Source organism: Nannospalax galili, unplaced genomic scaffold (assembly GCF_000622305.1).
Source record: "Nannospalax galili isolate Female #2095 unplaced genomic scaffold, S.galili_v1.0 scaffold432, whole genome shotgun sequence".
In the NCBI taxonomy this organism is placed as follows: Eukaryota; Metazoa; Chordata; class Mammalia; order Rodentia; family Spalacidae; genus Nannospalax; species Nannospalax galili.
The window spans coordinates 931863-955742 of NW_008331138.1; the positions used below are offsets into that span (position 1 = coordinate 931863).

The 23880-nt window shown below is 47.7% G+C and overlaps 1 protein-coding gene and 1 non-coding gene across 2 annotated transcripts in view; one reads left to right on the top strand and one right to left on the bottom strand.

The window, feature by feature from the left end:
- Positions 1 to 18412, top strand: part of Sae1 (SUMO1 activating enzyme subunit 1) — a 69188-nt gene extending 50776 nt beyond the window's left edge. The window contains exons 7-9 of the mRNA XM_008822005.3: positions 8235 to 8379; positions 13980 to 14049; positions 17509 to 18412. Coding sequence (XP_008820227.1) covers positions 8235 to 8379; positions 13980 to 14049; positions 17509 to 17601 — 308 coding nt within the window. The 3' untranslated portion in view covers positions 17602 to 18412. The remainder of the gene's footprint in view (positions 1 to 8234; positions 8380 to 13979; positions 14050 to 17508) is intronic.
- Positions 12091 to 12157, bottom strand: LOC115068300. The gene has a single exon (XR_003847664.1). It is a non-coding gene; the product is annotated as a small nucleolar RNA SNORD52 (small nucleolar RNA).
- Positions 18413 to 23880: the final 5468 nt, after the last annotated feature.

Genomic DNA, 23880 nt, shown 5'->3' on the forward strand with positions numbered 1-23880 from the left:
TCCAACTTTGGGAGCCTGCCAATACTGTCCTTATGACCATTACTTTATCCAAATTTTTCAGGATCTCTAGACTGTTTCTTACTCCACTTTGCAGATTGGAAACCTGTCACAATCAGACTACAGTGATGGGCCACATTGTCAGTGACCTGCCTTGTTCTTTTCTTTGCAGGCCTGCGTCCCTGCCCCCTACTCCTGGCATCTGCTTGTGTTTGAGCTGTTCACAGGCCCCTGAGCCCAGCTGCGATTCTTGTTAGAGCCTAACATCTTTTCTAGGACTGTCAGACAGCAGTCACGGGAATATCCTGTGCCATCTTCCCTAGAAAGAGTGGTTGGCAGAGAGCAGCAGATGCCCAGATTCAAGGTCATGTGCCACTCAAGTGCTGAGCTGGAGAAAAGACCCTCTCTCCCTGCTGCTTGTGACCAGGCTGGGTGGGAGTGACTATAGAAGGTTGTCAGTAGATCTGTGACTTGGGTGCAGTGGCAGCGCTGACAGAAGAAAGGCCATGCGAGAAGCAGCTTGTGGGGCTTGCTCCTGTTTGTAATTGGCCACTGCCTAGAGCTTTTTTTCTCCATAAATTACAGTCTCTTTATGTTAGTTAGAATGCTCTTATTAAAGGTGAGGGTCAAACTGAGGAATCCTTTGTAAGGGGAGAAATTGACATGTGGCTGGGACTGGAGTCTGAATGGGAGGTTTATGTTGTTTTAGATTGGTGCACTCTGAAGTGGGGCGGTGCGGGGGGGCAGAATTATTTGAAGTAATTTAATTTTTTTTTTTTTTTTCCAACTAGACTTGTATTTTATCTCTGGGCAAGGTAGCAGTAGAGCGTACATACTAAGTGTAGTGACTTCTGAAGGCAGTGTGCTGGCTGTGTGCCTCCCCCTAAGCCTTGGGAAGTGACGGTGCTCCCACATTTTAGTAGCTGCCTGATACTTGTCAGTTAATCATCCTCTCATAAAGTGAGTTTACCATCAGTTTTCTGTGATCTAATAACGTGGTACTGCTCATTTGTGCATTATCAGTCAGTGGTCAAGGGCCATGACCTTGTGTGAAGAAAGACTTTTTGGGTTTGTTTTGAGACAGGGTCTCCCTGTAGCCCCAGCTGTCCTGGAACTCACTATGTAGACCAGGCTGTCTGCCTGCTTCTGCCTCCCAAGTGCTGGGATTAAAGGCGTGCACCACCACGCAGGGCAGGAAGACTTCTTTTTGAGACAGTTCTTACTATCTCTGGGTGGCCTAGACCTTGTTATGTAGACAGGGCCTCCAACCTGTGAACCTAAAGCTGGGGTTGCAGGTCCTTATGCCACATTTTCACACAGTTTACCGTGCACTCTAGCTTCTGCTCAGCGCCAGTGAGGTACAGATCAGAGGCCTTTGCTCCAGTAATTTCAATATTAATTTGCTAGGCAAAAAGGGACATCTTGTTTTGAGATAATTTTTGAGAGTACTCCACTTCCCCATCAACAACTTTCATGAGGCTGTTTTTCAGAAATTAAGAGATAGACAGTGGGCAACAAACAGCATATATCTGCTTTGAGCCAGTCGTCATGGGGTCAGGAAGTTGCATTGGAGAGATGAATAGGTGAAGCACTAACATTCCATCACTTCCTGACATGGTCCACTTATAGAGAAAGGAGTTATGGTGGTGGTGTGATCCAGTGAGTGAGGCACAGGCAGGAGGATCACTGCATGTTCCTGGTTAACGTGGTCTCGTAGCAAATTTCAGACTCCAGAGCTACATAATGAGACTGTCTCATTTTTTTAAAGGTTCCTTTTGGCTCATCATTTGGGATCTGTTCCTTTTGGGCCTGTCTGAAAACACCATGGTTATACATACGTAGCTGAACAAAAGCACTCATAGCCAAGGAGTAAAAGAGAAAAGGATTGAGATTCCATAATTCCCTTCAGGGGTACACATTCAGCAACCTAAAGACCTCCCAATCATGGTGGGAGGACCAAGCCTTTTATCACACAGCACCTTCCCAAAGCCACAGCAGTTGGCAAACTTTGAGGTCATATTGGGGCATCGACAAGTGAGTCTTCAGGGAAACTAGTTTAGAGGTAAATTCCTCTGGCGAAAGATGGGACTACCATGTGGCTCTGCTTGTAAGTATACCCTTTTGGATTGTGGGCTTTGAACTGATTGAGTCATCTGTGGTTACCCAGCACGGGCCTGGGGTAAGACAGTAAGAGCTCGAAACATATTTGTGAAGGAAGTGTATATACATATACACAGCCTGGTGCTGCTGAAACTGGATACAAGGATACTGGGAGCTGACCTGAGCAGATGACCAGACGTCACAAGCCGTAAGAGACTGTGAGCCAAATCATGGTGGCTTCCAAGTGTCCTGCTTTCTCCCACCACCTTTGTCCCACTGCCTCTGAGCTTCAGGCCCATTGGCTGTTGTGAACACTAGCCCTAAGAGGTATTTGGGGGTAGTTCAAATAGGCCTTATTCTCACTCTACAGCCAGGGATGACCTTGGACTTTTGATTGTTCTGACTACCTCCTAAGTGCTGAGAGTATAGAGCTGTGCCGACATGCCCAGCTCAAGGAGGGGTTGTTTATTTCTTTGTTTCTTTGTTCGCTCAGGCCAGCCTCAGTCTTAAGTATCTGAAAATGGCCTTGAACTCATGGTTTTCCTGCCTCTGCCTCCTGAGTTCTGGAATTAGAAGTGTTTGGCACCACACTGGCTTTCATGGGTGTTGACGGTGCTACTGCCAGTGTTTCTGCCCTGCTGACTGTTCTGTTTAGCGTGTTCCTATAAACTTGATAAGAAATAGTACTAGGGGAGGTAACTTAGCATTTAAAGTACTTGTTGCTCTTCAGAACACCCCAGTTTGGTTCCCAGCACCCACCCATGTTAGGCATCTCACAACCACCTGTAACTCCAGTTCCAGGGGATCCGGACTCTCTTCTGACCTTGGCAGGCACCCATATACACGTAGCATACACAATACACACATAAATAAAAATAAATCTTAAAAGAAGAAAGAAGAGGCTGGGCGTGGTGGCACACGCCTTTAGTCCCAGCACTTGGGAGGCAGAGGCAGGCAGATCTTTGTGAGTTCAAGGCCAGCCTGGTCTACATAGTGAGTTTAGGTCAGCTGGGACTACAGGGAGACTCTGTCTCAAAAAGACAAAAAAAAAGTTAAGTTTATCTTAAACTGCTCAGTTTATCAGGCATGTTAGTACACACCTATAACCCCAGCGTTTGGGAGGCTGAGGCACGAGGACTGCTGCAAGTTTGAGGCCTGAACTACAGGGGAAGGGCTCTGTCTTAAAAAAAGAAGGAAAGAAGAGAAAAGAAAGCTGAGTCTGCTGGTAACACAGTTAAATGAGTAATTTCAGCAGGAGCGGCCCCCACACAGGCCACCAGAGCCAGTCCTACTCCAGCTGCCATGTGAGCTGGGGTCCCTGAGCAAGTGACAGAACTAGAAGAGCTCACAGCATGCTAACTGCACCAAGCGCTGTCCCCTGGGCTTAAACACAGTTCCTTTAGGCCTTGGACACCTCAACTAAATGTTCTTGGGATTCACATTTTCTAGAATAGGATTAGGGATATTGTCACTTGTCCAGTAATACAGTTGGTGGGAAATAGGGACTGTAGCCACGTGGTTGCTCTCTGGTGCTCTGGGGCACCCTCCAGCATGGTCGTTCTACAGGCCTGGGAGGACCTTGGCACAGAGAAGATGCAACCCTTGCAGAGGGTGCCAAGCATGGGGACCCCTATAGGTCTGCCAGTCAGGGAGACTGGCTGCTGAGATGACTCCCTGGTACCCCTAGGGCCCTTTCAAGGCTTCTGTAGTTAGCAGGGTTAGCTCCTGTGAGGTTTTTGTTGTTTGCCATGGCAGGATGCTTTCCCCTGCCTAGCATTGAACTGAGCACAAGGTCAGTATTCATTAACTGAGTGGATGTTTGACTTGATAATCAGGCCTGGAGTCTTTCCTTAGTTAACCTGCTGGAAGAGGTTAGGTTAGGTAGTGTAGTCTTGGAGTCCTAGTTGCTTGGAGGCTGAATTAGGATTGGAGTTTCAAGCCAGCTTGGACTACATAGGGCAGTCCTATTGGGAAACCAAGAGAGAGGAAGCTTGCTAGAAGGCAGGTGGTGGTGTGCATACTTCCCAGATTAGTTCCAGCACTAAGGAGACTAAGAGGATCACTGCTACAAGCATTTAAGACTAGCGTGGACAACATACTGGCACCCTGTTTCTAAAAAACAAGGGGCTGGAGAGATGGCTCAGCAGTTAAGAACACTGGCTGCTCTTGCAGAGGACCCGGGTTTGATTCCCAGCACCCACATGGTGGCTGTGAAGCTTCCTTAACTCCAGTTCCAGGGGAATCTGAAGCCCTCTTCTGACCTCTGTGGCATTGCACAACACAGGTGCACTCACATACATGCAGGCAATACACTCATACACATAAAATAAAAACAATGGCCAGGCATGATGGCGCATGCCTTTAATCCCAGCATTTGGGAGACAGAGGCAGGTGGATCTTTGTGAGTTTGAGGCCAGCCTGGTCTACATAGTGAGTTCCAAGACAGCTGGGACTACAGGGAGACCCTGTCTCAAAAAGGCAAAAATAAAAAAATATTAAGAAAACAAAAACAAAGGGAGCTTATTAGCTAAAAGTATTTTCGCATTTGGTGTTTTCCTGAATGCGTGTGTAACCAGGATGTCCCCAGACGTGGGGAGTCCTTACTATGTGAGTTAGCTGGGGTTGAGGGAGCCTCTTGACCTCAACAAGATGAGGCTATAGTATCTGGGTAGAAAACCTTAGGCATCAATCAGGAAAATAAGGTTTTGATTTGATGTAAGTTCAGTTCTCCACCCCTTACTTGACCTGGTTTTGAGGTAATAGTTGTATTGGGGGCTGATTTGTGACACTTGATGGTTTGGATCTGGCTTCTGTCGTCCTGGGAATGGAACCCAGGGCCTTACACCTGCTGGGTAAATGCTCCATCCCTAGCCCCTGTAATAATGCTGCTATTATTTTTGGGTTTTGACACGGTGTCTTGCTATGTAGCCTAGGATGGGCTCAAATTTGAACTCTGATCTTCTGTATATGCCTCCACAGCTACTAGTAGCACTAATCTGATATTCTGAATTCAGACTAAAGTTTAGTATGTTTAAATCTTTTTGCATCGATGGTAGTATGTGCACATAGTTTTTCTTTGAAATATGTGAAAAGACACTTGTTTTCTTACTCTCCAAGTTTGTCTTTTCCATTCCTTGGGCAAGTCCTGAACTTCAGCAGAGACACTAGTCCATCATCTCCAGCTATGAATGTCATCCCTCTGGACTTGAACAGCCTGACTTAATTAAAAGGTTCAGATGAAGTTAATCAAGTTTGGAACTCTCATTTTGTACAATGTTTTGATACGATCCAATGAGTCATCTTTTGGCGAGCAGCTCTTCGTCCCTGACCGCATCTGATCTGAATGGAATGGGTTTATAATCTGAACTGGTAGGGAGGCACTTTTCAGAAATGCAGAGTCAACAGTGATGTGTGTGTGGCTGTTCAGGAGCAGCGGAACACAGAACAAAGAGCAGAATGTAAAAAGAAGAGCTCGTGAGGGGCCGGGGTCAGTCCTGAGGCCGCTGCCTTTCTATTTCCAGAACATGGGTTTCTTCCCTCCCCCTCCACCCCTGCTAACTGGAGTGCTGACATTCGAAAAAGAGTGAAAAAGACAGCTTTTGCTTGCTTTACTGCAAATAAGTGGCCTAGCTGCTGGCTGCCTTCCCAGTGGCCCTGAGAGCACGTCAGATGTGGTCAGTGAGGTATATGCACGGTGCCAGCCTGACGGTCCTTGTCCAGGCAGACACACTGGGAGCAGGCCCGGGCCCTCTGCTGGCTGCCCCCACCTTCCTTGGTGCCATCTTCCTTCTTTCTGAGGCAAAGCTGGTCTTATTCTCTGAGAACAGAGGGACAAGATTTTCCGTGACCTCCTTTTCCACTCACTGTTCACCCTCTGGTCTATTCGCTTGCAATGAATGGAGCCTTTGTGAGAGTTCAGGACCCATCTAGAAAATAGACCTCACAAAAACACAGTCCACTGGGGGCAAAGAACCAGGCAACTTAGGATCCTTGGTGCCCGCTCCTGCATGGTTCTCCACTTCTGGATTCCATTAGGGTCAGACCTATGTTTCCAGCCCTGCTCCTCTGCGAGTAGCTAGGTGATGGTTCTTCCTGACCTCCCACTGTTGTGAAGATATGGTGCTCACACATGTAGCATGTTCAGCATGACACCGAACACTATTATATTTTATAGCATTTTGTGGTAAAGACTGGAAAATTATCAACATTTCCTGGTCCCTTGTGGTGGTTGATGCTTCTGTCCCAATGACACAGTAAGGAGAGATGCATGCAGGCCGGGGTTAGGGGGTACCTGCTTGGGACTGTTGCTCCCCACCACAAAAGTTTGCAAGCTGACTTCTTGATTGCTGTTACAAGTCACCTGGCCTGCACTGGGCATCACCTCCATCCTCTTTTCTAGCAGTGCAGCTACCAACTCTGGTTTTGGTACCCTGTCTTCTGGGGAGTCACTGACAGAACTAGTTGCTGTCACTCCATGTGGCCCAGTAGAGGCTCTGGTGTGGCTGAACTACCTGGTATCTGATATTGTTTTCATGGGACATTGTTGGGAAAAGAGGCTTTTACCTGGAACTCGCTATGTAGGCCAGGCTGGCCTGGAACTCACAGAGATCTGCCTGCCTCTGCCTTCCAAGTGCTGGGATTAAAGGTGTGTGCCACCATGTTCCCCAGGCATTCTTTTAAGCCTTCCATACACAGACTTCTGTGCATCAGAATTACCAGGGAAATGGAGGCACAGCATGTTGGTAAACTCAGGTTCTTTAGTGTGCGGCACATTCCAAATGCTTGGGGTGTTAAAAGTCTCAAGGCAGGCTGGGTGTGGTGGTGCACACCTTTAGTCCCAGCACTTGGGAGGCAGAAACAGGTGGATCTCCAAAAGTTTGAGGCTAGCCTGCTCTACATATCGAGTTCCAGGCCAGATGGGGCTGTAGGGAGACCCTGTTTCAGAAATAACAACAAAAAGAAACAAAGCAACTTCAGATTGCATGACTTTTCAACCTTCCTTAATTTTTAGGGAAGATCCCCATGTACTGACAGCATAATTCACCAGGTACATTTACTTTTTCAGTCTCCAGATAATGAAACTTGAATGTACTTGGCCAACTGTAAAGCCCCTATCTGATTATGAAGTGCTGTCCAGAGCACCCAGGGCTTAAACACCAATGCATGTGTCTTTACTTCCACTTTGAAGTGTCCTGTGTTGTGTGGGAGAAAGTTTATTACTCTTAGGGGCAAGACCCAAGACCAGTGGTCCCTCTGCTTTGGGAATCACAGGGAGCACAAATGCCTGCCAACCCAGCACACAGGTGACATTGGAGACAAGGTGCAGTAGCAGCAGAAGGTGATTATGTTGTGACAGCTGAATCATGCCTGTTGGTGTCATGTGGACTAGAAGTTCAGCCTCATTGGGGTCTCCTTACACCGTGACTCTGGCTCTAAGCCATTGTGGCACCTTTCCCCTGCCTAACAAAACAATTGCACATCAGTTCCTGGAAGCCGACATAGTTCTTGAGTTAAGGGAGGTTGGTTTGTAAGGACCTGCCTGTCTGGTGAGTCTGAATATTTGGCTGTCCTTTCTGGTTAAAGCAGCCATTGAACTGATGCCTAGAATGCAGGCTTCTTACCTCACCTCTGCGGATCATAACAGGGCCTTTCCCTCTGCTGGTGGTTTCCCTGCACTCTTCCCACACATATCTTACTGCTTCCTCAGGGAAGCCTTACCTGAGGCTACCCTGACGTGGCTGTCTGTAGCTGGGCTCAGATCCCTTTATACTATCTGAGCACTTGATAAAGTGTAGTTGTCTTTTCGTAAATAGTTGCCTTTGACTGTATTTACTAGATGAATGGAAAGTATGATTACCTTTCACTTGGCCCATGTTGTCAATGTATTACTTCCTATAAATAATAAAAAGTGTTGTTTTTTCTTATATTTTGATTTTTGAGACAAGGTCTCATTTAGCTCAGGCTGGCCTTGAACCCTGTGTATCTGACCTTTAATTCCTAATCTTTGCTGCCTCCATCTTCCAAATGCTGGGACTATAGCCTGAGCACCACACCTGGTTTATGAGGTGCTGTGTCTGACTTTTTCTGTGACTGCAGAGAAGAGTGGCTTATAACCTCCCTTCTTTTCCCCTTCCCAGTGCTCCTGAAATTCCGCACTGATAAAGGAAGAGATCCCAGCTCTGAGACCTATGGTGAAGACTCTGAGCTGCTGCTGCAGATTCGAAATGACATCCTTGATTCACTGAGTGTTAGTCCTGACCTGCTTCCTGACGACTTTATCAGGTTGGTGTCAGTGCCTACTGGTGTTTAGCCTGGACACACACTGTCACTGTTTGCCTTTGTAGAGACCCAGAACCCTGAGGAGGACTCCAGCTCCCTGCTTGTTGCCATTGCGCCCAGGCTTTTGTGTCATGCACATGTGTTCAGGATAAATGAGTAAGACCGGAGTTGCAGGGTCAGGTCTACAGGGTATGATCTGGCACGTGGCAGGTACTGCCACTTTGTCATCCCCTAGGGAAGCTTATCTACCTCCACCAACAGAGACCTTGGGTTCTCAGCATCCAGTACCTCGGCTTCTTAAGTGACAGTCTCTTGCTCTCACACACAGTTGGGTTTAGGATTTTATTGTACAGGACCAAGTGGCCTTGAACTTCCAAGCCATTCTGGGATCTTGTGCTCACTCTAGTTCCCTGGCCGTGTCTGACTGGCTTCACCGCGCCTCCAGGTTGGAGCAGCACTAATAATGATAGCCACGGTGCTTGCTGTGATTAATTTCTTGAGCAGCAGTCCTCGAAGGCAGCAGAATAGTGGCTCATGTTCATGATCTGCCTTAGTCCTCATAGCAGTGCAGTTTGTAGGTGAGGAAACAGAAGCTCAGAAAAGTGAAGTAACAAGTCTGACACTGTCTCCCGAGAGTGCTACCACGCATCACGGGCTTTCTGTGCAGCCGTGTTTGTCTGTCATAGTGGTCTCTTGAACTGCTGTAGATGAGTCTTTCCCCATTATTTAAATGAAAAACTAGATCCATAAAGATACAGTTGTTTTGTTGTTGCCTTTGGAGGCAAGGTCTTGTGAATGATGCAGTGACAGGTATGTGCCACCCCACCTGGCTCTGCCTAAGGGTAGCCCACTGGGATGCCATCCCAGGTCTGACCAGCAGTTGCCTATCTACTGTTTTCAGTTTCTGCCAGGGAGGCCCTTCTTTCTATTGTCTTCCCTCTTTTCTCTGGCTGGGATCCTTACACACCCAGCACTAGCCATGTAGGAACACCATTGCTTTCTCCCCCGAACCCTCCCCCCCGCCAGTGGAGCCATGGACCAGAAAGTTGTCCTCTACAGCTAGGAAGTGATCTATGAGGAGCTTTTGTAAGGGTGGCACTGAGAGGTCAGGGCTGGCAGCATTCCAGTCTTAGCGATCTCAGTCAGGCCCTCATCTCTTGCTGTGGGAAGGATCCAAGCATGAGAAGCAGGTGCTGCCTGCTCTGTGCTTCTCAGCCTGAAGAACAACTTGGTCCTGCCAAGCTTCCCTCCAACAGACCCACCCAGGCAGTCATAGGCAGATTGTGGCTGCCCAACATACCTGGGTTCTGATGCTGGGCCATGAGCATGCAGCCAAGTGACTCATTTGGGTGTTTAGAGTGATGAACTGACTAGCTTTGCCTCACCAGCCAGCAAAGTTAAAGACCCTGCTTCCCAGAATGGGCAGCCTAATCAGCTTACAGTTAGCTCTTCTCTCCCTGGTGCTTTCCTTCACTGCCCAGCCCCTGTGGAAACTATCCCATGTCTAGGTTCCATGTGCTCAGCTCTGTCAACTATTGCCTCCTAAGTAAGAGCTGTCCAGAGGCCTCTTGAAGTCTGTGTGCAGACCAGCCAGGAGATGGAATAGCGGTGCAAACAAGGAGCTGAGCCCTGGCACACAGCTGAGCTACTCTCACAAATTGCTTGGTGCTGCTGTGGAGCAGGGACATCCGTGCACAAGCCTCTCCTCTTCATATGTGGTGCTCGCCTTCATGTTCTGAGTGCTCTCTTCTCCAAGAGCTGTAATGCTTTTCTGATTATGAGAAAAGATTGCCCATAGTTTCAGCCGCTACTAACATTTGAGAGACTGAGCTCACAGATTTTCTTTGTGATGTTACTCATTTTACTGTTTAAATATCAAAATGGATCATCTGTATTCCTTTACCTCTTTGCAGTAAACCAAAACTTGTTTACGGTAGTAAACAGAACCATAGCACTGTGTAGCTTGGAATTGCCTAGATGTAGAACAGTTAACTTAGCCAGTGCTTCATTGGTGTGTATATTGGTGTATATTTTCTCACTATTGTAAGCACTTCATAAATATTCATATTTTTTAAAGATTTTTAAAAAACATTTTATTTTAGTTATGTATATGTGTGTAAGAATGTGAGTGCAGGTGTCTGCAGAATCAAGAAGGGTCCCTTGGAGCCAAAATTATGGGTAGTTTTGAGTCACCAGGACTGGGTGCTGGGAATTCAACTCAGGTCCTTTAGAGGATCAGTGCGTCCTGCATGTATATATGAGCACCACATATGTGCCTGGTGCTTACCCAACAAGGCATAGAACCCCTGGAACTGTGCTCTTACTTCCTGAGCCATCTCTCTAACTCCTCTTTTTTTTTTTTGGAGACAGGGTCTCCCTTGTGGCCCCAGCTGTCCTGGAACTTACTATGTAGACCAGGCTGGCCTTGAACTCACAGAGATCCGCCTGCCTCTGCCTCCCAAGTGCTGGGACTAGAGGCGTGTGCCACCACGCCCGACTCCTCATAATTTTTATATGTAAAATAATTTATGGTGTCTTTTAAAATGTTTAGCACTCTAGAGGCAGAGGGGCAAAAGGATCAGGAGTTCAGAGCCATCCTCCACTGTATTGCATTTGGTTTCATTTGGTTTGTGTTTAATTTTTTTGAGACAGGGTCTCCCTATAGTTCAGGTGGCCTAGAACTCCCTATATAGACCAAGCTGGCCTCGATCTCACAGAGATATCTCCTGCTTCTGCCTCCTGGGTGCTGAGATTAAAGGTGTGTACCACTATACCTGCCTGTATATTGTATGTGAAGCCAACCTGCACTACATGAGACCCTGTTTCCAAAACAAAAATACGCATATTAAGTGAGCAGTTCATTGACGTTAATTTGGTCCTCACTGCACAACCATTGTCCACACCACCTGTGCTATTCCTCCTAGCTTCTGCTATACTCTTTTGTACATGCCTTCTCTAAATGGGATCCTGTAATGTGTGCCCTGAGTCAGCCATCTTGGCACATAGCTGTACTCCTGTCACTTTGGAGGCAGGGAGAAGAGCATTGCCACAGGTGAAGGCTTGCCAGGACTGCACATAGACCGTTCTGACCTCTTACTTGCCCTTGTCTTCTGTGAACTTACTGGGATTTCACAGTTCTGCCTTTTTTGTTTTGCTTTTGATTTTGGTTTATTTGTTGTTGTTGTTGTTGTTGCTGCTGTTGCTGGAGACTGACTGAACGGGCCTAAACAGTCTAAACTTGTGCACTGACACTGAGCTGCAACCCTCAGGGCCCTAAATTACAGGTTTGTGTGTGGATAGGTAGGTAGGTGCACACATAAGTGTTTTCATGTGGGTGTTGAATTGGGGTGTCTTCCTCAGTCACTCTCCACTTTAGTTTTTGAGAAGGGTGTTTGTCACGGAATATAGAGCTTGCTGGACTGGTTGGCCAGCAAGTTGCAGGGATCACAGGTATACAGTAGTGGGCCTGGTTTTAATGTGGGTGCTAGGGACTGAACCCAGGTCCTCCTTCTTGTAAGGCAAGCACTTTATGGACTGGCCATCTTCTCAGCCCCTCCAACTTCCTAGTTTTAAAATTATTTAAATGGGGCTGGAGTTGTAGCTCAGTGGTGGTAAAGTCCTTGCTGGGTTACAGGTCCACACCACTAGGCCCAGCTAGATGAATTAGTATGCTGTATAACATTGTTTCTTTTCTTTTTTTGTTCTTCCCTAAATGAGTCAGAATTTATATTAGATATCAGGACCAGTGTCAGAGATTCTTGTCAATCAGATCATCATTCCCTTTTTTTTTTTTTTTTTTTAAATGTTAAAAAAAAAAAAAAAAAAAAAAAAAATCTCACCAGGTCCTCATATCCATTATTTTTGGCTTGGTTTGCTAGTATTTTGCTGAAATAATACACTTTTGAGACAGGGTCTCCCTGTAGCCCCAGCTGGCCTTGAACTTGCTATGTAGGCCAAGCTGGCCTAAAACTCAAAGATCCTACTGCGTGCTGGGATTAAAGGTGTGTGCCACCACGCCCAACAATAATAAAGTTCTTTTGAGGAGGAAAGAAGCAAAGTATTATAGAGCATGAACTCACAGAATATAAAGGTGTGTGTGGTGTGTGTGTGTGTGTGTGTGAAAGTCAGGTTTGGTAGCATGTTCTATAACACTTAACTACCCAGGAGGCTAAATCAAGAAGAGCACAAGTTCAAGGCCAGCTCCAGCAACTTAGTGAAATCTTGTTTCAGAAGTAAAAAGAGGGGCTTGGGATGTAGCTCAGTGGCAGATCGCTTGCCTGGCATGCACATGACCCTGGTTTCAGTCCACAGTACCACAAAAACAAGCTGGAAGTGGTGGTGCTGCCTTATAATCCCTAGCACCCCAGAGCCTGAAGCAGGAAGGTCTGAGTCTGAGGCCAATACGTGCTACATAATGAGGTCCTGTCTCAGAAAGAAGAAAAGGGGGCTAAAGAGATGGCTTAGTGGTTAAGAGCACTGACTGCTTTTGCAGAGACCCAGGTTCAATTCCCAGCACCCACATGACAGCTAACAGCTATCCATAACTCCATTTTCCCGAGATCCAGTGCCTCTTCTGACCTCCATGGGCATTACACAACACATACATGCAGGCAATACATTTATACATATGAAGAAAAGGAAAATTGCAGCCATGCTTGGTGATCAGAGAATCTAATTAGATGAGTGTTGCTCCATTATGGTTCTGGGTGTCCCATATGTGGTAGAGCTCTTTAATAAGCAGAGGAAGACACCTCTGGGTTTTCAGAATGAAGGAATGGGTGTCGCCTTCTGGAAGGTATGCTAGTGACACATGGCAAGACGTGGTAATTCTGTGTTTGCAAATTTCCTGTTCGGGGGTATTTGGACCATGGTAGCAAACTGGATAATTGGTTGCATGGCTCAGTAGTCAATAGTTTACATGCCACCAATAAACAGATCTTGGATCTGATCAAGTTGGTATTTGGATGTAAGTGTCCTTGTTCCAGTTTGCTCCACTAACTTGACCCTTCGTGCTGACAGGTGGGAACTAACCAGACAGCTTCCTCTGGGAGGCTGTGGGTGTTTTGTACCATAGGATGGGTGATTTGAGGACCAGTTTATTTGGCTGAGATTTGTCCTCCGGATGCTCCATCCAGGCCTAGAAGGAGCTTCTTTCTTGGTGGGTTGTGCAGACTTTGTTTTGTACCCCACATTTCCCGTGCTTCCTGCATGTCAACACAGGCCTGCTCCCTGCTGGCTCTGGGAATAGCATACAGAACCCACTGCCCATTGCCGTAAGAGGGGAATTACGGGAATGTGCCCGGGGCACTCAAACATCTGATATTTGTAGGACCTTATTTTTAGGAAGCACAGATATAGTCTTTCCTTTCACTTAAAAAAAGTGCACACAGAGATTCTTGTTTTCCAGAGTTCAAAGGTCTGTCCCAACCAGTTAGCCCCTGAGGTTAGATTTTTACACCTAGATGCCAGCGTTGGCACTGTCTGGGCAGGCGGAAGGGACACCCCAGCTAGATCTTGTGCCCAGTGGTGCCCCTTACTGACTATTGCAGGTGTCCATTCTCCTCCCATGCTGCTGTGAGACAGTTCACTCTTCTTTCTTCCAGATACTGCTTCTCTGAGATGGCTCCTGTGTGTGCTGTGGTTGGAGGGATCTTGGCCCAGGAAATTGTGAAGGTAAAAGTTATAATAGAGTAGACCATTATTAACCCCAGTGCCTTGTCTGTGTGTGCTGACAGAGCCAGGGCCTGGCTCAGAGCTGCCTGCCCTCTCCCCCCTCATACTTGGTGCATATCCTGGTTCCCATCTGGCCCACCCATGGGGCTTCCAGCAAGTGGCCTGTGGAAAACCTGTTATCCAGATCTTTGTATAGTACCAGTTTCTTCTCAGTTGTGTGAGTATATTGAGGCCCCAATTTAAGAAGAAGATTAGAGACCCAGAAAAGATGCCTCAACCTGTGCCCTTACCTTCCATCTACCACAGCAACATCAGAGCCCCCTCTCTTAACCCTATGCTGTGTCTGTAAGAGGAGTAAATTCGGTATCTGTGGGGGGCACGTGTACTCTACCAGCAGCTGCATGAGACTCATTAAATGGCAGTTAGCATCTCAGAGGAGAACAATCTCCAGGAAGTAGGATGGCCTTTCAAGTCTCTTCCGGGATGATTGGGTTGCTAGAACTATGGCTGACCTTGACATTTTACTTCCTTTGGAGATTCTGGTATTTGCCCAACTTTGTTAAATTTGTCTTATGCAGGGCTGCAGTGTAGCTCAGTGGTAAAGTATGTGCTTAGCATGCCCAAGGCCCTGGGTTTCATTTCTAGCAACACTTTTTTTTTTTTTTTAATATTTTATTATTTATTTTATGTGTATGAGTATTATGCCTGCACGTAAGTTAAGTACACTCGTGTCGTGCAATGCCCACGGAGGACAGAAAAGGCTGTCGGATCCACTGGAACTGAAGTTACGGATAGTTGTTAGCTGCCATGTGGGTGCTGGGATTCAAACCTGGGTCTTCTACAAGAACAGTCAGTGTTCTTAACTGCTGAGCCATCTCTCCAGCCCTAGCAACACATTTTTAAAATTTCCATTGCTGGTTTTTAGAGGCCAGGTCTCAGGCCTTGGACCAAGCTAACCTTGAACTCTGAGTGGTTCTCCTGCCTCAGCCTGCTGAGGACTGGCATTGCAAACTGAGCCACCATGCTCTGGCAGCTTCTAGGCTGCAGTAGTGGCTTGTCCTTTTCTCACAGGCAAAGGCATGCTTGGTAAGTGATCTCGCCATCTCTGCAAGTCAAGTTCTCACCTCGGAGGACAATTTAGAGGCGCAGGTTCTTGGCACTATTTGGGGGTTTGTCTGCTCTCTAGAGGCACTGGACATATCCACAGCTCTACCATCTTCTGTGACTTCTGTTTCCTCCTTTGTTGAGAAAATGCTTCTAGGCTAAACTCATTTGCCCAAATTTCATCTGCTTCTGTGTTCTGGGCACCAAAAGGTTTGGTGGGCAGGCCGTGTACGGTGGTTATGTTCAGCCCTTTGTAATGACACCATGTCAGCCATTACCCAGTCCTCAGTGAGAGGAACCTGGAGACAGAATGACTTAGGTCAACAACCCTGTGGGACAGGAGGTATTGCCATCCCTGATTTCTGAAGGAGCTAACTGGGGTGCAGAGAGCCAGAGCTGATTGTTTTAAAGCATGATCCCACTGTGTGGCCCAGGCTGGCCTGAAACCCATGATCTGCCTCAGCCTCCCAAGTACTCCACCACACCAGACTTTTAAGAGGTGAAATTCTTGCCCACAATAGGAAGTGGTAGAGCCAAGAGTCTTCTCTTCAGCACTTGATGTTATGCTGCAGGTGTTGCCCTAACCATACCCATCCAAAGACTGGCATGGTGCCCAGAGCCATTGCCTCACCCTCAGCCCATGGAGAGGCTGTACCCAGTTTGTACTGGGGAATGGAAGTTGGGGCAGGTGGCCTAGACCCATTGTTCACAAAGGCTTCTCCACATCCCTGTGCTAACACTGCCCCCTCCTTCCTGCCTGCTGGCCACAGCTGTTGCTCAGCATCTTGTTTCTGTTTACCCCAGACAGCCAGAGCATTCTGCATTCTTGGTTGCTGGGTGTGTTTGGAATCTCGTACCCCATCTTACTGGGGAAACGCTTTACCTTTTGCCCCATATTCACCCTGTGCCCTACCCCTTCATCCCCTCTACTCCCCCTGCTTACCACCCTTCAGCCAGCTGGCAGGAGTCCATGCATCTGAGGCCTTCATCTGAGCAACTATAAAAAGTCCACGAGTTGGAGGCATGTGTGAGTGCATGTGCGTGTGTGTGTATGTATGTATGTAAAAATCCTAAGGGGATCAGCTCTTCCTCCCTCCTTCCTGTATCCCTCCCTCCCTCCCTTGCATCCTTCTAGACTCTCCTGTCCTGGCAGCTCCTTTAGGCTTCAGTGATCCTTGCTGTCCCTTTATCCCCATGGTCCATGCCTTCCTGCCCACAGTGGTAGAGGCAACAGTGAAGGCAGCAGCCATAGCGGACCCCATGTTAAAACATGGTCAAGCTGCCAGGGGACAGAAACACATATTCATGGAACCCAGGAGACCAAGGCTCCCATCAGCATAGCCACACCGAGTCCAAAAATAAAGGAAAGGGGCATGGATCATCTCTAATTTGGTTCGAATGTCTAGGAGTTCTGACTGTGCTGGTATTCCCTTACCTGGTTGTGCTGCCCTCGGATGCCTAGCCGCCCATTCGTAATAACAGCTCTGGTTACTGGAAAGTTACTACGTGTCAGGCATGTTACAAACCTCATTACATTTCATCCCCACCAAAAACTCAAGTACACAGGGTACTGTTTGTTCGTTTTATCAGCAAGCCTCTGTGTGATCAAGCTCCGTGAGGGCAAGGTTTGTCTCAGCATCCATCATGACTAGCAACATGTCTGTCAGTAAGCTTTGTGGGGCTTGAGTTTAACTCAGCTCCACAGTCTCCATGCTTGTAGTGGGGACCTTGAACCCTGAGCTTAGATTCCAGCCCTGTCCTGGCCTGCTGAACATCATTGTGTCCTCACGAAGGAGCTACCTCTGTCAGAAGTCACTTGGGTGAGGAAGACTGTAGCCCAAGCCACGCTGAGCAGTCAAGACTATGAGTGTCAGCCACCCCGGTGGCGCTGTCTTCAATGTTCAAGGTTCATTTTCTCTCATGATCCTCAACCAGACTCACTTGCCATTCTCACTGTACATGGAGAAAGTAAGCGTCAGAGTGACCTGCCAAGAAACAGGGACAGCAGAGACAGACAGCACCTGGGAGCAAAATCAACCCTAGAGGGCCACTGCCCTAGATCATTTTTACACGTACTTGTTTATTTTTGTGGGGTGTTGGGGCATGTGTGCAGGTCGGAGGACAAGTGCAGGAGTCAGTTCTCCCCTTCCACCACATGAGTTCCAGGGATCAATTTTGAGTCTTCAGGTTTGGTGCAACCACCTTCACCTGCTGAGCCATCTCGCTGACTTTTATTCTCATAATTTTCATTTAAATTTTTCGCAGCTCACTTTTAGAAGATCTTTCATTTTTGTTTTGTTCTGTATGTGTCCTTTTAATGCATTTGAGCTGAGCCTCTTCTCTTTTTCTCCCCAGGCCCTGTCTCAGCGGGACCCTCCTCTCAACAACTTTTTCTTTTTCGACGGCATGAAAGGGAGTGGGATTGTGGAGTGCCTGGGTCCCAAGTGAGCCTGAGATGCACACAGGCTGGAAGCCCACCCTGTTTCCTGTCCCTTCCTCCCAGAAGGCATCTCTGATGAGGATTTCAGGCAGGGATGTCTTGCCTTCATCCCAACAGAAATCAGGGCTCTGTCAGCTCCTGAGTGTTCACCACATAGCAGCCCTTTGATGTTGCTCCCTGTGCTGCCAAAGTGGGACCAGCCCTCTGCAGGGTGGAGATGCCTGGAAGGCATGCCTCCTCGTGCAGGAGCTTCTTGTTACCTTTTGGACTGACTCCTTATCCCTACCTGATGTCAGCAAGAAGAGCAGAAGAACCCCAGAGGGAGTGAGACCCATCCCATTGGCGCCCAGTAGAAGCCCACGTCTACCAACTCCTGAGGGCCTGACAGCAGCCCTTAGTTTTTTGTTGACCTTTTGTCAGGTTCCAGCCTGGATTTTCAAAGGGAGAAACTGTTACCAGGTTGTCTTAACAAGTTAAATCTTAGTGGAATTGTTTTTAAAAAACTGCAGATTCAGCCCAGGTGTGGTGGTGCAAGCCTGTAATCCCAGCACTTGGGAGGCAGAGGCAGAAGGATTGCATAACTTTTGAAGCCAGCCTTGCCTTCATAATGTACTGAGACCATGTCTCAAACAAAGGCAGATTTGAGAGCCAGGGCAAAACCACCGACCCCAGATCCTAGGTCCAGGGCTCTGCAGAGGCCTTGGGTTGGAGGGCCAAGTCCGCCATTCTTACTCCTGAGTTGCAGCTGTTGAATTTTACATATTTCTGAGAGTTGCCTTGATTGTTTTAATAAGGAACAATAATAAAGTTACTTTCTTTGATTTGCCTGTTTTTCTTCTCCTTTACAAACTTCTGAGTGCATAAGCACACTTTCTCCAAACCTGAAGAATCTCACTCCATGCTCCTACACACCTCAGAGGGCCTCCCCTTTTTGTCTTAATAATGCAGCAGGAGTCAGACCGCAGACAGTATGCTAGATGCTTCCACCAGATGCAGAATCAGCAGTGTAGTGGCTGCTTTTGTTGTAACAGGATGACATGAAGTTAAGAAGGTGCCCTGGCAATACACACACATAAAATAAAAATAGTAAATAAGCCAGGTGTGGGCGTGGTAGGGCACACCATTAATCCCAGCACTTGGGAGGCAGAGGCAGGCAGATCTTTGTGAGTTCCAAAAAGACAAAAAAAATGATAATATTCCCTTATAATGGTCTGGGTCTTTGGGGTGTCTGTTTCCCCTTTCATCTCTGATTTTGTTGATTTGGATTTGCTCTTTCTGCTGAGTTCAAGGCCAGCCTGGTCTACATAGTGAGTTCCAGGCCAGCTGAGGCTACAGGGAGACCCTGTCTCAAAAAGACCAAAAAAATGTCAGGGCTGGAGAGATGGCTCAGTGGTTAAGAACACTGGTTCTTGCAGAAGACCTGGGTTCGAATCCCAGCACCCACATGGCAGCTAACAACTGTCAGTAACTCCAGTCCCAGGGGATCTGACAGCCTCTTCTGACCTCCACTGGCATTGCATGACACAGGTGCACCTACCTACATGCAGGCAATACATGTATTGCACATAAAAAAATGATTTTAAAAAAGAAGGTGTTCTGAGACTGCCTGGCATTGTGCTCAGAAGTGGGTGGTGGGCACCTCTGTAACATTGTTTGAGAGGCTGGGGCAAGAAGATCACGTTAGGGCCAGCCAGTCAAGCAGGGAGTTGGATAAGTGATGAATAGTGAGTCAGTCATAGGGCTCCTGGAGTTGGAGTTTCCCTCTGCACCATCAGCTCCAGCTCATCTCACTCCTCATCCTCTGCTCGCTTCAGAGTAATATGCATGAATCAGCCCTTTGCCTGTTTCTAGGCAGGGGAACTGGACCCTGTTCTGGAGTCTTTGGGGTGCATCTCACAGGGTCTTGGAAACCTTTGACACCTTTGCCTTTGCAGTGTGCAGCCTTGGTCACAAGGGGGAGCAGGTGCTCCTGAACTTAGAGCAAAATTAGAATGCTGTGTGCCCCTTAGACCCTATATCTCTGCTGGCAGAGGTTGAGGACCCCTGGAGAGCCCAGGAGTCAGAGGAGGTGCTACTGGCAGCTGCCTGCCCCAGGCGAGAAATGTTCTAGTTTTCAGGTTTCCATGTACCTCTGGATTACAAGTTTGTTACAGAATGGATGTCCCTAAGTGCTCAGGAAGTCACTTCAAGAACCTCTAGAAGGTGTGCTGCCCACCTTTCCCTCTTGCCCTGGGAAAGAGGACCTGATCTTCAGAGGCACAGGAATCACCCAGAATCACAGTATGTTTTACTCCAGTCCACACCTCTCCTATGCATGGGAGCCAGTTTCTGTGAAGTGCTGTCTTGGCCATTGAGGCCTGGATGCATGCTGGGGACAGACTACACAAAAGTAGGAATCCGCAGGTCAGAGCTGGGCATGGTGGCACACACCTGTAATCCCAGCAGCCAGTAGGTGGAGGCAGGGGGATCAGAAGTTGAAGGCTAGCCTGGGATTTGTACAAGACCTTTTTTAAAATACAAAAAAAAATGGGTTATGATGGGAACAGCTTAGGCTGCAGAGATGAGATCCTGCCTTTAAAAAATGTGCAAGTGGGGCTGGAGAGATGGCTCAGCGGTTAAGAGCACTGACTGCTCTTGCAGAGGACACAGGTTTGATTCCCAACACCTACATGCAGCTATGAACCATCCTTAACTCCAGTTTCAGGGAAACCGAAGCTCTCTTCTGACCTGTGTGGCATTGCATGACACGGTGCACTCACAATACATGCAGGCAATACACTCATACACATAAAATTAATAAAATAGCTGGGCGTGGTGGTGCACGCCTTTAATCCCAGCACTTGGGAGGCAGAGGCAGGCAGATCCCTCTGAGTTCAAGGCCAGCCTGGTCTACATAGTGAGTTCCAGGACAGCTGGGGCTACAGGGAGACCCTGTCTCAAAAAGACAAAAAAAAAAAAAAATGTGCAAGTACTATTCTATCGTGTCCTAGCTCTATCCATTCCACTGCTCTTTCCTCTTGCAGGGTAGACTGCGGCTGTCCCGTGTTCTCCACCCCCATGTTGGGGATGGTTCCCAGGGCCTGTCTTACATATGCTAGCCAAGTGCTCGACCACTGAATTGTAGCCCTCGTCACATTTTTCTGGTTTCTTTCCTTGTTTTGGTAAATACAAATATGGTTTGTTTAGGTTTTTTGGGGGGTTGGGGGTGGCAGTCTGCCTGTAGTCCCAGCTTACGTGGAACTCACTCTATACCAGACTAGCCTCTATCTCGTAGAGATCTTCCTGCCTCTGCCCCCTGGGTGCTGAGATTAAAGGTGTGTGCTGCCATGCCCAACTTAATGTGTAGCTTGAAAGGTGCTGGTTAGCCCCTCTGTACGTGAAGTAGAGGCTTGCCAAGTCAAAAAAGTTTAATACGCATTAGCTTACTGGGCATGGTGGCGCACATCTTTAATCCCAGCACCCGGGAGGCAGAGGCAGGTGAATCTCTGAGTTTTCAGTCAGCCTGGTCTACATAGTGAGTTCAGGCCACCAGGGCTACATAGACCCTGTGTCAAATGAGTAAACAATAGCTAACATTGCTATACTCAGTTTTAAAAAAATACTATTTTTACTTTATGTGTATGTGTGCATTGCCTGTATGTAGGTAAGTGCACCAGTGTTGCGCAATAATTTTATTACATTTATTGGTAATTGTGTGTGTGTGTGTGCGCGTGCGCGCGCGTGCGTGCATGCACTAAGGCCAGAGGACAACTTTGGGGAGCCAGTTCACTCCTTCCATCTTGGTCCCAGCAGTTGAGCTCAGGCAGCAAACACCTTTTGCCTGTCCCGTCTGCTGTCTTCAAAATCTTGCATTTTGAGCTGGGCATGGTAGTGTTGCATACCTGAAATTATAACTACTCCTTGAGTAGGAGGATCAGGATCATGAGTTGGGCTACAAGGGAGACCCTATCTCAAAAAAAAAAAAAAAAAAACCCCTCACTGCATTAGGCACCCCGGCGGCCTGCTTGGCTCATAATCCCAGCAGCTGCCCTCAAGGCTACACTCAGGATTTTGGAGAGAAACGTGAGATGCTTTTTGGATATGTCAGCTGTATCCACTTTCCCCTTCTCCCCAGAGGTCACCCTCATAACTGTTGAGAGGGAAGCCTTCCAGATGGCTGAGCTCCTCCCTGCCTCTCACTGCATTAGGCACCCCGGCGGCCTGCTTGGCTCATAATCCCAGCAGCTGCCCTCAAGGCTACACTCAGGATTTTGGAGAGAAACGTGAGATGCTTTTTGGATATGTCAGCTGTATCCACTTTCCCCTTCTCCCCAGAGGTCACCCTCATAACTGTTGAGAGGGAAGCCTTCCAGATGGCTGAGCTCCTCCCTGCCTCTACCATATAGCTGTGTGTGGGCCAGTGAGTTTTTGTGCCTCAGTCAAATGCTTGTGTAATGGGTTAAAGAGTAATATGTTAGGGCTGGTGAGATGTCCCAGTGTGTAAAGACACTTGCTCCCAAGCCTGATGAGTTCAGTCCCGGGCTGTATGGCCATGCTCTTGTGGAGATCAGAGGACAACTTTCAGGAGTCAAGTTCTATGATGCATTTTGGAGATCTAACTTGAGTCCATCAGGCTTGGTAGCAAGTACCTTAACCCACTGAACCATCTTACTGGCCCCTGTCAATGATATTTTTTAAGGAGCCAAAAATGTCCACAATAAAAAGTGAACCCTGGGGGCTGGAGAGATGGCTCAGTGGTTAAGAACACCAGTTGTTCTTGCAGAAGACCGGAGTTTGAATCCCAGCACCCACATGGCAGCTAACAACTCCAGTTCCAGGGGATCCGATGGCCTCTTCTGTCCTCCCCAGGCATTGCATGACATGGGCGCACTTACCTACATGAAGGCAATACACTCATACACACAAAAATAAATAAGCCAGGCATAGTGGTGCATGCCTTTAATCCCAGCACTTAGGAGGCAGAGGCAGGTGGATCTCTGTGAGTTCAAGGCCAGCCTGGTCAACATAGTGAGTTCCAGGACACCTGGGGCTACAGGGAGACCCTGTCTCAAAAAGACCGAAAAAAAAAAAAAAAAGTGAATCCTTTCCAGAAGCACCTGCCACTAGATGGGATTGTGTGCAGAGCAGAGGTTCCCTTTCCCAATTTGGCATGACCTTGCTGTAGGTGACCTCATAATGACAGTTCCATTGGGGGACTTCAGGCCAGGTCCTCTGAACCACTTCCTAAGAAGTTGTGGGACTACTTAGTTCCTTGGTTCCAAGGGCAGGGGCCACATAGGTGACTTGAGATGTTTCCTTTTCCCTGGAAGAACTGAAACCTGCTAGGTTTTATTTTCCCAGCAGCCCTTTGGACTTTGCAAAGTGTGGCCTCTGGCAATATGTGTGCCTGAGTCTCTGCCACTTTCCCTCTGATCTGGGTGATAGTGTGAGGGGAAGTTTTCTACTCTGTCCTACAAAACAATGTTTGGTTCTGTTAAAAAAGGTAAATGTATGCTGGGTGTGGTGGCTCTTGCTCCAGCACTTGGGAGGCAGAGGCAGGAAGATCTCTCTGAGATCCTGGCCAGCCTGGTCTACCAGGCCAGCTGGGGCTACAGGGAGACCCTGTCTCAAAAAAGAGACCCCCCCCCAAAAAAAAGGCAAAGGTAGGACTGGAGAGATGACTCAGTGATTAACAGCACTGGCTGCCCCTGCAGAAGACCTGGGTGTGAATCCTAGCACCCACACGGCAGCTAACAACCGTCTATAACTAGTTCCAGGGTATCCAATGCCCTCTTCTGACCTCAGAGGGTATTGTACATATATGCAGGCATAACACTGGTACACATAAAAATAATTTTTAAAAAAAGGTAAGCCGGGGGACCAGAGAGATGGCTCAGCGGTTAAGAGCACTGACTGCTCTTGCAGAGGACCTGGGTTCAATTCCCAGCACCCACATGGAAGCTACGAACCGTCCTTAACTCCAGTTCCAGGGTAATCCGAAGCCCTCTTCTGACCTCCGCGGCATTGCACCACACAGGTGCACGCACATACATGCAGGCAATGCACTTATACAGATAAAATAAAAATAATAAAATATTTTTAAAAATGTAAAAAAAGGTAAGCCGGATGTGGTGGTGCACGCCTTTAATCCCAGCACTCAGGAGGCAGAGGCAGGAGGATCTCCATGAATTTGAGACCAGCCTGGTCTACATACCGAGTTTCAGGCCAGCTGTGGCTACAGGAAGACCCTGTCTCAAAACACAATAAAGATAAAAAGCAAGACTCAAGATGGCTAAGTGGGTAAAGAT